General features: G+C 37.6%; 1 protein-coding gene across 2 annotated transcripts in view; it reads right to left on the minus strand.

Moving 5' to 3' along the window:
* Positions 1-2074: 2074 nt before the first annotated feature.
* The window catches only part of ccser2a (coiled-coil serine-rich protein 2a), a 68970-nt gene continuing 56386 nt past the window's right edge, over positions 2075-14658 (minus strand). The window contains exons 11-12 of one of the 2 annotated variants that reach the window (XM_077239648.1): positions 14102-14183; positions 2075-5743 (exon numbers count right to left, since the gene is read on the minus strand). In XM_077239648.1, coding sequence (XP_077095763.1) covers positions 5652-5743; positions 14102-14183 — 174 coding nt within the window. In that variant the 3' untranslated portion in view covers positions 2075-5651. The remainder of the gene's footprint in view (positions 5744-14101; positions 14184-14658) is intronic. The other variant, XM_077239647.1, reaches the window with a different exon arrangement.

A 14658-nucleotide genomic window follows, 5' to 3' on the forward strand; every position in this document is an offset into this window, starting at 1 on the left:
TGAACAGCTCTGCGCCTTCTGTGGACAATGAGTGACTGAATTCAAGCAGGGCAAGACAGGGTACATGTCCCAGGGCCGCAGTCTTCCAGGGGCCCGAAGCAGTCAGCTTAATGTTACCGAATAGTCATTGCAATTTCATGTGTGTTATTATCACACACCATCTGCAGATGTCTTCCCCCACAGGTCAGATTTTTCCATGTGATTTTGCTTGATCTCAATGACTACTAAATATAATTTTACTTTAGTTCGTTCTTTTAATTACTGCTTGTACTGTAAATGCAGGTTTTTATCTGTATATGACCAGAAACGACAGAGTTCTTTAAGTTCTTTCCACTGTTACGAGGAAAAAAACTCAAGTGAACGCATCGGCGCAGACGTCAACCCTAAAGGGTTACTCTGTGCAAGTTATTAGTTTCAAATAACAAACATATAACCTTAAAAAAACTTAAGTGTGTGTGTGTGTGTGTGTGTGTGTGTGTGTGTGTGTGTGTGTGTGTGTGTGTGTGTGTGTGTGTGTGTGTGTGTGTGTGTGTGTGTGTGTGTGTGTGTAATAAAAAAATACTTTTTTAAAATAATAGCTTTAATAGAAGTATTGGTATCAAGATACTAACCTTGACATGCAGTTATGGACCTCCGTGGTCCATTGATCCAACTCTCCCTGGAAAAAAAGAGAGAGAATAGGAGGGATAGAAAGAGTAAAAGTGGACAGTGTTGTTTCCATTTCTTTAATCTGCTCTTCCAAATCGTCCTTTCTTTCAATGTTTTTTATAGAGAAATTAAAAGACTGCCAGTGCCTTTGTTTTACACGGAAATAAACAAATGAACAGCAGAAAAACAAACACGCTCTGGAGGTCTGGATAATTACAGACAAAAATTATGTAATTAATTTCTTTCACATTACATTCTCCAATATCTCTTCTCTCCTTCTTTGTCTCCCTTTCTCTCACGCACACATAATTTACCCAGTCAAGAGACCACTAGACACACTCAGCACTGACTGCAAAGGTACCCCTCTACTTTCTTGACCTCCAGATTACAGTACAGCTAGAAAACATAATTGGTGGGGCAGATGTGATCAGAAGGTCAACACTTTGGTTAGCAAGAGTCCAGATAAGGCATACATTCAATTCCCTCTCTGTGCTACAATAGCGATCACTGTCCTGGTTGGAATTAACACTCCTACACTGAACTTCAAAGCCAAATACACTTCAAACGCACATATACACGCTCCTACTGGCTGACCGAGCAGCCCAATCTCACCTGAGCAAGCCCCTCCGACACTTCCCAGTAGATCAAAAGTAAAAAACTTGACTTTTTGAAAAAGTTACTGAAAAAAGTAAAAAAAAATAATAATAAATAAATAAATATCTCTAACTTTCTAAGCAGGGAATGCAGAGAGTCAGTTCCCTGCAGAACACTCATTCAGGCTGTACGTCAAAACCACTTGCATTGAGCCCTGAACTGCTGCAGGGGAATGGAGGACGCATCTTCAGTTCAGTGCACTGAGAAACGAGAATGACTCATTGGCAGCAGTGTGGCATGCCTGGATCTCTGCCCTTCAAACAATCTTCACACAATCATCAACACCCTGAAAGTGGATACAGGCTGACAGCAACAAGACATTTGAGAAAGACAAAAGCAGATGAGAAAGCTCTCTCTCTCTCCCTCTCTCTCTCTATCCATCCATCCAGATGCCAACAATGACTAACTTTTCTATACTTGTTAGAAATGAAATCATTGAGGTCAAAATATTAATCTTGAATATAATTGCACCATGAAACTGGATGAATATCATTTAATTTCTATGTATACATCTAATGTTTGAAAAACATTATCTTCATATTGTGAATGCCGTTTATATACAGTGTTGTTTGGGGCAGACTGAGAATATTAGACAATTCTTCTAGAATGTGTGGATTTACAGTATAATGAACATGGTGGCATAAAGCAGCCCTAAACATAATGTACTAGGATCTGCAGTGCAACACTGCAGAGTGTAAAATATAGGAACAGCTGCAGGAAGCCGCACAAATGAATGGCTCTGACACAGAGAAAAAGCAACAGAGAGTGTGAATCTTATTCCTTCACTTTATTGAAATCTCAACACCTTCCACTGGACCAGGGACAGAACATCAACATACAAACAGCCAAATAAAATAAGTTGCACACAATTAAAATGACAGCACATCAAACAGATCAGGTCAAAACGACCACAGTCTCTCCATCGTGGAGGTTGAAACGGGTCATTTAAAGTGCTTGAATTCATTCCTTTGTTCGTAAACATCTTTTCTGTCCAGACCAACAGGTTGGCAGATGTTGTTTTCATGAGGCTATAATGGAGCAATGGTAGTGTTCTGACAATGCTGCATACTCTCGTGTCACAATAGGTGAAAAACATGGCAAGACATGAACTACTATGGAAGGAAAAATGGAAGATTTCATTGGCAAGGAATTCATGGCAAGAGTTTATTGTTTCAGACATTTTCATGCTATCAAACAATCATCCAGGTTAAAAGAACCCAGAGGAAGGCATACACACATGGGCAGCAAGCCATTAATGTATTTTACACAACAGTAAGAGGTCTTTGTATGAGTGCATTTATTTTAGCAATTTGGAAATCTAAAAACTAGACTTAGTTAACTTTTTTGATTGTTTTTTTTTCTTCTTTGCTGCAGAACCTCAATGATGATTTTTTAAAGGAAACAGCATCTTTGAGTTGCAGATACTCATGAAACAGTGTTTTTACAGCATGAAAAGAGATGTAGAAAGCCTCACATTTAAAGCATCTATTAAAGCAAGAAATGCCTGGTTGCATGGTTTACAATATTTTTTTAATAAAACGTAATGCTTCTTTACTCTGATTTATCTCAGTTTAAAGGCATAGTTCATCAAAGAAATTCATCTCCCCTTGTCACTCCAAACCTGTATGACTTTCTTTTGTGGAACACAAAGATGTTTTAAAGAATTTGTTAACGTTTATTGTCAATTCTGTGAAAGTCAATGGTCCAAGACACATTGTTGAACTTTTTGTCATTTCTATCTTGGACCCCATTGATTTTCATTGTATGGACTTAGACATTTAGAAAAATATCTTCTTTTATGTTCCACAGAAGAAAGTAATTTATTCTTTGGAACGAAATGAAGGTGAACAATTGATGACAACATTTTCAGTTTTGATTGAACTGTCCCTTTAATTATGGGTCATAACTATTTTGCCTTGTTAACAGTCAAATGAAAGAAAAGATGTTCCTAGCTTTAAATGGGCACCTCAATGACACAAGCAAATGGAACTAATGTTCTTCTGTGTCTTTGCAATAGCAAAACTACAGTCCTTCTGCACACGTGTACGACACAATGAGAGACAGATGTAGAGAAAGAAATACAAACAAAGTGTCTCCAGAGCATTACAAAACAAGCCCTCCATTGATTTTCTGCTTAGTATAACCACAGAGTTGGGTGAGAGAATGGAAAATGGCAGTAAAATCCCTTTCGCTTTGGATTAAACATCAACCGTAAAAGTTTAGGGTAAAATAATATGTATACTAATATGTATACACACTGATATATTGCACATAAACATGGGAGGGTGGTTCTCGCATATTTAAAACTGTAGTACGGATAAGTCCATATGCTTCCATGCAGTGGATATTGCTGTATATTTATGTATTACAGTGTGTACCATGTATCAAGGCATGCCAAAAGCAAATTACTGCCAACCTCATCAACCTTCTGAGACATACTTATGTAATCTTAAGAACAAAAAACATCATCTCAAGAACAGTAAACCTTTCTTTAAGAAAAAAACACTGAATGTCCTATCATATCATTGCTTGCAAAACCAAAAATAAGTTAGTGTAAAAAATCAAAATGAAAATCTTTTCCAAAAATTAAGAACTCACTCAAGTCTCTGGAAGAGTATTTCTGTCCCAAAGACAAAGTGAAAATGTTAATCCTGCAGCATTGGAGCAGACTGAACAGCTTAATAAAGCCATTTTAACTGTAAACATCTTTATAATGTATAAATAATTAAAAAGCATTATAACAATCTTGTATGCAACTAATGGGGGGTGAAAAGGCAAGTTTATGCTTTGAGCATGCCATAATCCATAATCAAGAAAAATAACCTTATTAATACAGGAGTCATGAGCCTAATTAAAATGAAAAACTGCTGATCACGATTGAAGCCAAGGTGAAAATAAAGGAAGCACTGACAGCGGCATGTGCGCCCTCCTGCCAAAACACTGTCTTTACGTCAAAGCAAGTCTTTAGCACTGAGAAACAAGACATAGGAACAAGGATGAAAAAAAAAATTGTAGCTTGGACTTCGTGCTTATGTGGTGAACACAGACAATGATATGAAATGAGGCATGAAGTAATATACATACAGATCAAATCACAGCAGACTGACAGGTTTTCTCTGTGGAAACTGAAGATGAGACTTGGGTCACGAGACACTGACTCCTTTGTCTTTACGACAAGCTCTGGGAGGTTACGTAGACAATAATATTTGTTTTCGTAGTTAAGCCTCAGGAGGTTGGTGATGCAAATGTCAGATTCACCCACTAAATGAGTGGGCGTCCAGAGGGCATGCCGCATGAGAAAATATTCAGACACTGAGGGGCCTTGGAAAAGCTCCGCAGGCAGTCTATGGCACTTTGTCTTCTTTGACGTTTGTTGAGTAATGGTAAAAAAAAAAAGTTCTCTAGTGCTTTCCATTGCTTGTTTTCTCAGATTTTACCCTTTCTCTCAGTCTGAATTTCTGTCAGTCATCCTTTTCTCCAGTTTGTCAATCCATGAGAAGCTCAACTGTATTAACATGGTTATGTATGGATGATGTAATTGTGAGTGGTAAAGGTTTCTCAGTGGTTATGGAATGAGGATCAATGACTCTTAGTCTGAATCAAAAGAGTGGTTTTGTGCGACAGAAGCGCTGATTGTGACACTACTTTTTGTTGCATAGTTAGATGCGATAGCTTAGCTTCTTTGTTTAGCTTAAAAGGTTGTCTAGCCACTAACAACACGATCTAGTGCAAGCCGCATGTGTGATCATGCGTTCAGGGAGGTAGCCTTATCAGTGTTTATGACTGCAGCTGACGCTCAGTGGATCTTTGGCTTTTCAAGTCTTGTGGAGATACCGAGTGGTACCGAAGCGTTGCGTTCTGGGTCAGCCTCTCTCCTGACCACTGCTGGCCAAGGCTGGGATAGCCGGCCGCGAGTCACGGCGACGTTCCCTGCACTGTAGCATGGCAAACCTCTGGACGGAGGTGGCAGAAGAAGCTGATGGACCTTGTGGTTCATTGAGGGTCCTGGTTTAGGGTTTGACCCACTACAGCTCCCTATAGGCAGATCAGGAAGAGTTACCCTTTTGTGTAGACGTGGAGGCTGCAGGACACGCGGGGTGAAGGACAGGGTATGAGGTGTTTGCAGGAGTTTGTTTTGATGGCTTTCTGGGGTCGGCCTCACAATCTGTTCTCCAGCCCATTGTGAGTCACTCTCATTGTTGTCTTGTATGTGAAGGTGGGTGCTAAGCAACCAACTCAGCTCCTCTGGGTCAGGAAGAGATTTAGACTCCACATGAGGAGGAAGAATTTGGTCGGTGGAGAGGACTGGAGGACAGGACGTAGAAGGCTGTTCTCCTTCGGTGCAGGCATCATTGTGGCCCCCGGTGGGGACTGTTCTTGCTAGTTTTCCCTGGATGAGGGGCTCGTTGGGGATGTGACTGATGGGCTGAAGTATTTGAGGCTGTGGAGGACAAAATAGAACAGTATTTAACACAATAAACTAGAACATAGATCTGCGATCACTGGATATGATAGTTTGGGACTGAAATTTGTGGTGTTTGTGATTGAAAACAGGTGTGACTCTCAACTGTCCCATTCATAGAACAGCTTAAAGGAGCAGTTACAGAAACACTTTACGAAGGGATAACTAATCAGGCTTGTGCAAAATTCAGAATTGGCCTCCATTCAATTCATGAATTGGAATTTGAATTGAATTGACTCCGCCCCACAGGAAGTTGAATTGGAATTTGAATTGGAATGACAGGAAGTGGAATTAAATTCATGGCAATTCAAAGAAATTCTACACAGTCACACATAGGGTGACCACCATCAAAGAAACCAAATGTGGGACCATGTGGGACATGTTACCAACACTAAAACATAACCTGAAACTGTTATATAATGTCCATTTAAGTTAATAAAAAACTTTTGTATTCTGCATTTCAGCTGATAAAAATACTTTGTTATTTAGTCCCTTCCAGACAACACAATTACATCACCAATGTAACATAACATGTCTTTATTTTACTTGCTATTTAAATTCAACATCACTGAGCAAGGCAGCAGGCATCATGCAGATCACTATTTTTGAAACAGTTCTGACTAAGTCCAACTAAAATCTAACAAAATAAATAATGAACAAATAAAATATAAAACAACATGAAATTAGCTTATTGACAGCCTTATATATTAAGAATATATTACACCAAACACATTCATATTTTTAGAAAGGGTGTGAATTAAAACAACTACAGCAGGCAATAAATTGATTTAAATTAAAATTTTAATTTAGCGAATTATCCATTTGTTTTCTGACAGGGAACACATGGAACGAATCACTGCTCAACATTTTGATTGACAACCTACTAGTGACCGTGTTTAATCCTTTCTTTTCAACGATTGGATATGATTTTAAAAACGGCTGTTGTAATTGTACTTCTGACGAAGCGCTGTTAAATATAGGTGAAAAATTACGGCGCAAAAAGAATAAATAAAATGATTTCTTAAAAAGGCAAAAGAACGCATGCACATTTTCTTAATATGATAATTAAAAACAAACAGACTGATAAAAATGCAAGACATTTTCTCAATATGCGACGTGGGGAACAAGGGGTGAAAATGCTGTGCGGTACAAAACAAAGCGTGACGGGTGGTCACCCTAGTCACACAACAGAAAGAATATGTTGAATCTCACATACATTCAGCGTTAGGAAGGTTACTTTGGAAATGTAATTGCTTACTGTTATAGGTTACCCATTATAAATGTGGTTTGGATTATTTTATTTGTATTACTTTACCAATGTAAATCAATTTCCTTTTAATTTGATTAGTAACTAATTAAATTACACATTTTACCTCAGTAATACAACTAAATACAATTACATTCATTTTGTAATTCAATAACCTAATTTCATTACAGTTAACTCACTCCTCACCCCTGCATACATTTTGTTCTAATATATATATATATATATATATATATATATATATATATATATATATATATATATATATATATATATAAACAAATGTCCACCTAAAATTATTTTTTTTCTTCTAAAGATTTACTGAAGTAATTCTGGGAGTCATGTTCTATCATGTTCTGAGTCATGTTCTATCATGTTCCACAAAATTACAATTACATTAAATCAAACTTAATTATTTGTTCTGTGACAATAGCTTCATTGTTAAATACTTCACTTATAATATAGCTATATGAATTTCGTGGAATTTGTTTTGAATTGCAATTATGCTTCCTTTAATTCAAATTCGAATTGTAATTCTAGATCCTGTTTTTGACATCAATTCAAATTCAATTCAAATTCAAGAATTGAATTTGAATTTAGGAGTCATTCTCAATTCAATTCTGAATTGTGCACAAGCCTGTAACTAATGTGATAGCTGTGAAAAACAAAAGTGACTTAAGTAAATGTCAAATATAGAGACTTCTATAACATCGGAAAGTTTTCACAAATTTGAGGAAAAAAAACTCCTATTGAGGTTCATCCATAAAATCTTAATTAACCGACAGCAGCATCACACGTTTTATTTTTAACTGACAGCAACTGCTGTTCACTAGTTCCATTCACACAGAAACAGTAAGTCAAATTCTCTCTTTGTTGTGATGCTTCACAGGAGTGAGTTGTCGCTGAGAGATATTTTGGAAGTTTATTTGTAGTGATTCTCTGATCAGAGTAGATTTATTTGCAGAATGGGTAATGTAGTTTTCAGCAGGAATTCAAATGTTAAACACAATTGTTAAAAAAAAAAAAAAGATAAAATAAAGTGGGCTGGCGGCTTCAACAAAAGCATATCAATTCCCAAAAATATTCATATATCGAGAAAATGAATAGGAATTTTACTTCTGGAACCCAAATATTGCACTATTACAATTCAGTAAATTCCTCTTCCTGTAATTCACATTTCAAATCAACTTCTCAGGGGGTGTGGCAGATTCTTCAATTCTGAATTTTACACAAGCCTGGTATTAACAAAACTGCATTTAGCAATCTAAAACAGCACTTGAAACTGTATTCTGTTGCTCTGTGAACATCGCCAGGTTGATGAGACGTTAGTGGTCAGTCATCCTGTCGACTGTTCAGTTCCAAACAAAGTGTGACTGTAACAGGGTGGATTTGAATGGATGAGCATGTATACAGGTGAGTTGCAGTAAACACAACTGAACTGTGCACCATGACAGAGGCATAAGTCCTTGTTTCCTTCTCATTCACTCTCTCGGTCTCAGGGCTCTCAAGTTAAGACAGGCAAGAGAGACACCCCCGACGGGGGGGACAGGGACGGGGTGGTTACATTCTCTAACAGCAGTCAAGCTGTCATTGTCATTTGTGTCAAACAATTAGTGAATTTGTTGTAACATTAAAACAGGAGATCATGAGTAACTCTGTGCTCAAAGTGAAGTTTGGAGCTCCAGTGGTTTCCTCTGTGGGTGAACGAAACTTTCGGAAGATGTTGTAGCAGAATCACGTGAACAATTCTAGAATGTCTTTTTTCATTGGTTGTTGCGTTAAATCTTACCCAGATACAATAGTGCTATTTTCTAATTGGCTATTGTGTAGCCCCTTTCTTTTTTTTTGATTGGCTAATAAGTGGCGGGCTCGACTAAGAACACCAGGGGAAATTTTGGGCGCGGCGCCATATTAAATATATTATAAATAGTTCTTCCACGTGAGAAATACAATGTGTGGCGGGAGTGCGTGACAAAAGACCGAAATGAGTGACTGTCACGCTCAATGCATGACACTTGAGAGCCCTGCTGTCTCTCATGGGTTGTTTCTGCTGAATAGCACAGCTCTACTGAAACCACACCACCCCCTACTGGCTTACATTGGTTTCATGCAGCCTGCCACATTTCTATTCAGCCAGAAACCATTTGTAAGGTGTGTATTATCTCCAGATACTATCACAACACAATTTTATCACATGCCCGACCACACAGGGTTGAGAAAATGTCAGATTGAAGAGGGGTAAAGCATTACAATTTAAAACACCACTAGAGAGTACAAAAAAATAACAGCTGAAAAACAACAACATGTTTGTTCCTCACTTTAAGAATACAGAATAAGAGTGCAGTGTGGGAACAAGGGAGTAAAAGTGTGAGCGAGGGTTTGTGCATGTGTGCAGGAGAGTTGTCAGTGGCGCGAGACAGTACAGACAGTCACATCCTCTACGTGACATCACAAAATCTCTGGGGTGGAGAGACGTCAGCTGAACACCTGCAGATAACATCCATAATGCATCCATCTCTGTCTCTTAGTGAGAACAGACGAGTCTCAGAGACTGTAACATTTTAAACCCTGTGACATTAATTTCCGTTCACACTGAAATCGTTTTTAAATCACGAGTTTGTCACTCCAAATGCAGATAATTTCTGACATTATTTTCCATGCATTTTAATGTGAGCTTCACGGTCTTCACTCCTTTTTGTAGTTGTCGCATCACATCCCAGCTCACTTGCATATATGCAAAACTTCTCAACTTTGTCCACTTGCTGGACACGGCCAAATTGCGCCAGTCACCAGAAATGGGTAGCTCTCATTGAAAATGACTTGAGTTAACTTCCAGAACCTCCGGTAACACTGCCAGTGTGAAAGGAGCTTAAGAATAAAAGCAGATGCAATGAGTGCCCCCTATGTGAGAGAGAGAAAACTACACAACTGATAACACCGTTACTCTTTTCATGCTTTCAGAAAGGAATTAAATGTTTAAAACAGATATTAATTAGCTGTTTATACCAATAATTGATTTGTCTCATCAACAGCGACATACAATTTCTTTAATGTCTTGCTTTAATGTTGAAACCCCCAGTTCCAAAGTATGACTCTCCCATTAAAAAAAAGAAAAATCAATATTACTTCCCAGATTAATTGTTTATAATGTATAAAATATTAATTGAACAGTGGTGTATTGTTATCTCATCGTTTTATTTACTGGTCATAATGGTGTTTCTGCAATGTCATAAAAGCAATAAGCCACCCAAGGCAACTTTTACAGTCATTTTACTATGGTTAAGGTATGTTCTTAAGCATAATGCAAGGATGAGTACCTAAAGCCCCTTTAACTGTGGTAAAATTATTGTAATGAACAGCCTCACAACCTTATTACTTTTATTAAACATCAGCAACAGCATTATGATAAATGACACCAATTTTCAATAAACAATTTGCACACAAACAATTCTTCTGCCAAGTGATATAGTTCATGATACTGACTCTAGGCAGTGTTGGGGTTGCCAAGCAACATAGAAACTTATAAACTACAGAATTCATCACAGGTGTGTTTTTATCGGCTTTGAACAAGGCTGAAGACATCCAATTACAAATTAAAGTTAAAAATATCTGTTTTATAACATATTAACATCATTAAAAACAAAGGAATCCAATCATGCAGCACCAAACAAACAACAGCAACAACAAGACAGTAAAATGAAAAAGACGTCGAACAGATTCTATGCTGCTCTGACATTGTGGTCTGGTTCAAAATCTTTGTAAAACCTAAGTCTTTTATAGGGGTTTTATAACACTGCTACAGATGAGGATGTGCTAAAAATGCAACAATGGCTTGCAGGATGCTTGCAAGACTATCATACATCCTAATAAATTATTAAATGGAATGAAAGAAAAATGCCCCTTTCTAAGGCAATTGAAATGTTTCTGAAAGTAAAATGCATTTTTGTTGTGGTGGGGTAAATGAAAATCTGAACTTTTTGCCCTAAAGGCCTAGACAAAGAAATCCTTATTATTAGGCCTTAAATAGTCATAATGAGTAAATGTTTTGCACTGTATGCCAGTTTTCTAAAAAAAAGAATTAGAATTCATAGCTTTCTTGTGGTTTCATTATATTACAAAAATTCCAGCTATTATTGCATTAATAGCTTTTTTCTTGGAAAGAATACTTCCTGATTGAATGAAACATGGAAATATATTTTTCTGAAGCAAAAAAAAAAGGATTTTAAAGAATAATGATTAATCTTTTGTGGTGGGGTGCAAGAAAATCTGAACTTTTGGCCTAGAAGAAAACAATCCTTATTATTAAGCCCTAATAAGCACCCAATTTTCAAAGAAGAGCAGGGAGAATCAACTGCCTCTGAAACGTTTCTCAAGATAACATTCGTAACACGATTGCTAGATATTACAACAGAAAGAACTGTAATAAAGTCGGGCTCTAATTCAGTCATTCATCTTACTATAAGACTTGGCTGATGAAATGTGGCCATTTTGATAATAGAGAAGGTTTTTAATATCCTGAGTTTGTAGAAGTGGAGGTTATAATGTGAATCCCGAAGGAGTTATTGGATCATTTTATTTTAATTGTCCTCTAAAACTGTTCAGCGTTTCCCTGTGCAGTAACAAGACCAAGGACAATTGCACCATGGGCTAATTCCCTGCTGTGTGTGTGTGCGTGTGCGTGTGTTTTTGAGATGGTTAAACCCTGGTCCGACTGACCCTGGTGTTTAAACCCTGGTTTAAACAGACTGATGTCTGTTTGGATAAAGTCTCTGGGAGCGGGCTGAGAGAAGCGGTGAGTCTTCCAGAACACACCAGTACACACTGTAGCTCCATTATAGCCAAGACAGATCTGAGACAACCACTGCAATCACAGCCCATGGAGGAAGAGATGAGCAGAAACATTAGGATTTCAGACAGGTGGTTTGGGCCAAAAATTAAGGGGAAAAAAAAGTCTCATGCCATCTCTAATGTATGTGTCAAAAAATTGGAATCCATGCTTTAAAAATAATACTCAAACAAGCATGCATTGGTCATTCACGTCACGTGACCATGCAAAGGGTGAAGCTTTTAGTAGAGGTTACTGTACCACGCTGTGTCGCGGAAGTAATGCACAAGATGCTCCACCCCTGTCCCGAGGTATTATCGGATAGGCAGAGGGGGAGAAATAACACAGCACAAGTTCATCCAATCAGGAAACAGGAAGAGGAAAGAGAAAGGGAAAAGACAGGAGGACAAGGAAAGAAGAAGATAGAACTGACAAAGCAGTGGAGTAAAACCGAACGAGAAAAAAGGAAGAGTAGAGGAAGGAAGGTCTGTTGATGAAGAGACTGAACATAGTCTGACATCTGCTCTATAACTACAGCCATGTTTACAATCATGTAAAACACACATTCTCTCAAGATGATCACAGCTCTATTCTTGATCAATTAAATGACACTGCGCACACAGTTACAATATATTTAATTTAATGCAAACAATTACTGCTTTCATGTCTTCCATTTGGACTTTTATGTGCATTTGTATTTGGTTATTTCCTGTTGCCATTTTGTAGTCCCCTTGTAGTTTTGCTGTTGATTAGCCCATTATCGTTCGCAGGTGTTTCTAGTTTTAACGGTAGCCCTTGTGTATAAATACCCCTATGTTTTCCTTTGTCAGTTTTTGTTATTGTAACCTCTGTTTGTTCGTTGATTCTGGTATCTTGTTTTACTCTTTTTATTTACTTAAACTTCTTGCATTTTGAGCAATTTACAACTGCAAATTGAATTTTTACTAAAAATCACATTTTACTATTATTATATGCACTACTGTTCAAAAGTTTAGGGTTAGATGCTCACCAAGGTTGAATCTATTTGATCACAAATGCAGTAAAAATAGTAATATTGTAAAATATCATTACAATTTAAAACTTCAATTTTATAATGTATTTTGTAATTTATTTTTAAATCTAACATCATTTTAAAGTGTAATTTATTCCTGTGATGACAGCTGAATTTTCAGTATCATTACTCCAGTCTTCAGTGTCACATGATCCTTCACAAATCATTCTAATATGCTGATCTGCTGCATCAATGTTGAAAACAGTTGTGCTGCTCAATATTTTTTTTAGAAACCAAGATGTTTTCAGCTGATGTTTTCCAAGATTCAATTTATTTGGATTAGAAATATTTTGTAACATTGTAATTGTCTTTACTGTCACTTTCAAACAATTGAATGCATACGTGCTCAATAAAAGTATTAATTTCTTGAAGAAAAAAAATCATACCAACTCCAAAATTTTGAACAGGAGTAAATATCTTACATATATTTCTGATTATTTTGAGATTGTCAAAAATTAATTTCATTCCTCACAACATCAGATTTATTATTTTATTATCTTATTTTAAAAAATTCTCACAATTACCCATTTTTTTTAAATTTTATTCCGAGACCAAAATAGGCTTCCATGCCCATCCCAGGTGAATGCGCAGAGACAACTATAAAAAATGTCATTTGTAGGTCGATTTCCCTGAGGCTTTAGCAACTCTGTTTGTTTCGTCTGACATGTCAACTTCTAGCTCAGTCAATGGGATAAGATTGAGGCAAGATTTCTAATATTTAGAAAATGTAATTTTGCCAAAGCAAATTAATTTAGTGATTTTAACTGCAAAATTCCAAAATCCGCACACAAAATTACCTGAAGACAGGGTTCGAAGCATGGCCATCTACACAAAAACACACAGTGTTACAGCTGATGTGATCCAACCAGCGCAGTGACCCACCTAGACCTGAGAGACAGTTCAAAACTGCCCAGCGGGGAACTGCTGACTTTGTCTAACCTCTTAAACCGCGTTCTCTTTCATCTCTCTCACACCACATCTCCTCCTCCTCCTCCTCCTCTCTCTCTCAGACTGATATCCTACTTACACATCCCTGACTCACTCCATGATGTAACTATATTGTGCATATATATTTATAAACCAACAGGGAGACAGCATATGAAAGAGAAGGGAGCAGAGATGAAGAGTCGGGGAGGAAAGAAAGCTGAACATATTGCCAAAGGAACGGGGTCAGAGGTCAGGGGGTTAATGACTCACTTTGTCGGCGTTGAGGCATGCTGGCACGAGGTGTAGCCTGGTACTGGCACTGCCAGGGAGAGAGGAGAGGAGTGGGTACAGCCTGCAACACACATAGAAAAACCGTGACGCACACACGGCACCCGCACAGCTGCGGAGAGAGACAAACCCCAGTGAATCTAGACAAACACACAGTTTAGAAAGAAAAACTCTTTTGCAAGCACATTGCACAGAAAATCTCCTCTGAGAAGACAAACTGCCATCAATGTCTGAACATCAGAATAAAATACCAGCGAGGAACAAGCCGTGAATGCAAGAGCCACAACAAAATACGTGCATGCAATATTCCTAGCCAACACATGCAATTCTCGCAGATAATATTTTCTTTTCCTGTTGAACGGCACATGAACTGGGGAAAGAGATAAGGAAATCAAATGTTCGTAGGTTATATTTAGAGGTACCTTTGGGAATTTAAGAACTAAAGGCAAACAAAACAAATTACACAACCTGATACCCAGAAAGTGTGCATGGTCTTGCTGCTCTGTGATATTACATATTAAGTAATTCTACGACTCTAG

Source organism: Siphateles boraxobius, unplaced genomic scaffold (genome assembly GCF_051911475.1).
Source record: "Siphateles boraxobius isolate OS27281-9 unplaced genomic scaffold, OSU_SipBor_1 22, whole genome shotgun sequence".
Lineage (NCBI taxonomy): Eukaryota > Metazoa > Chordata > Actinopteri > Cypriniformes > Leuciscidae > Siphateles > Siphateles boraxobius.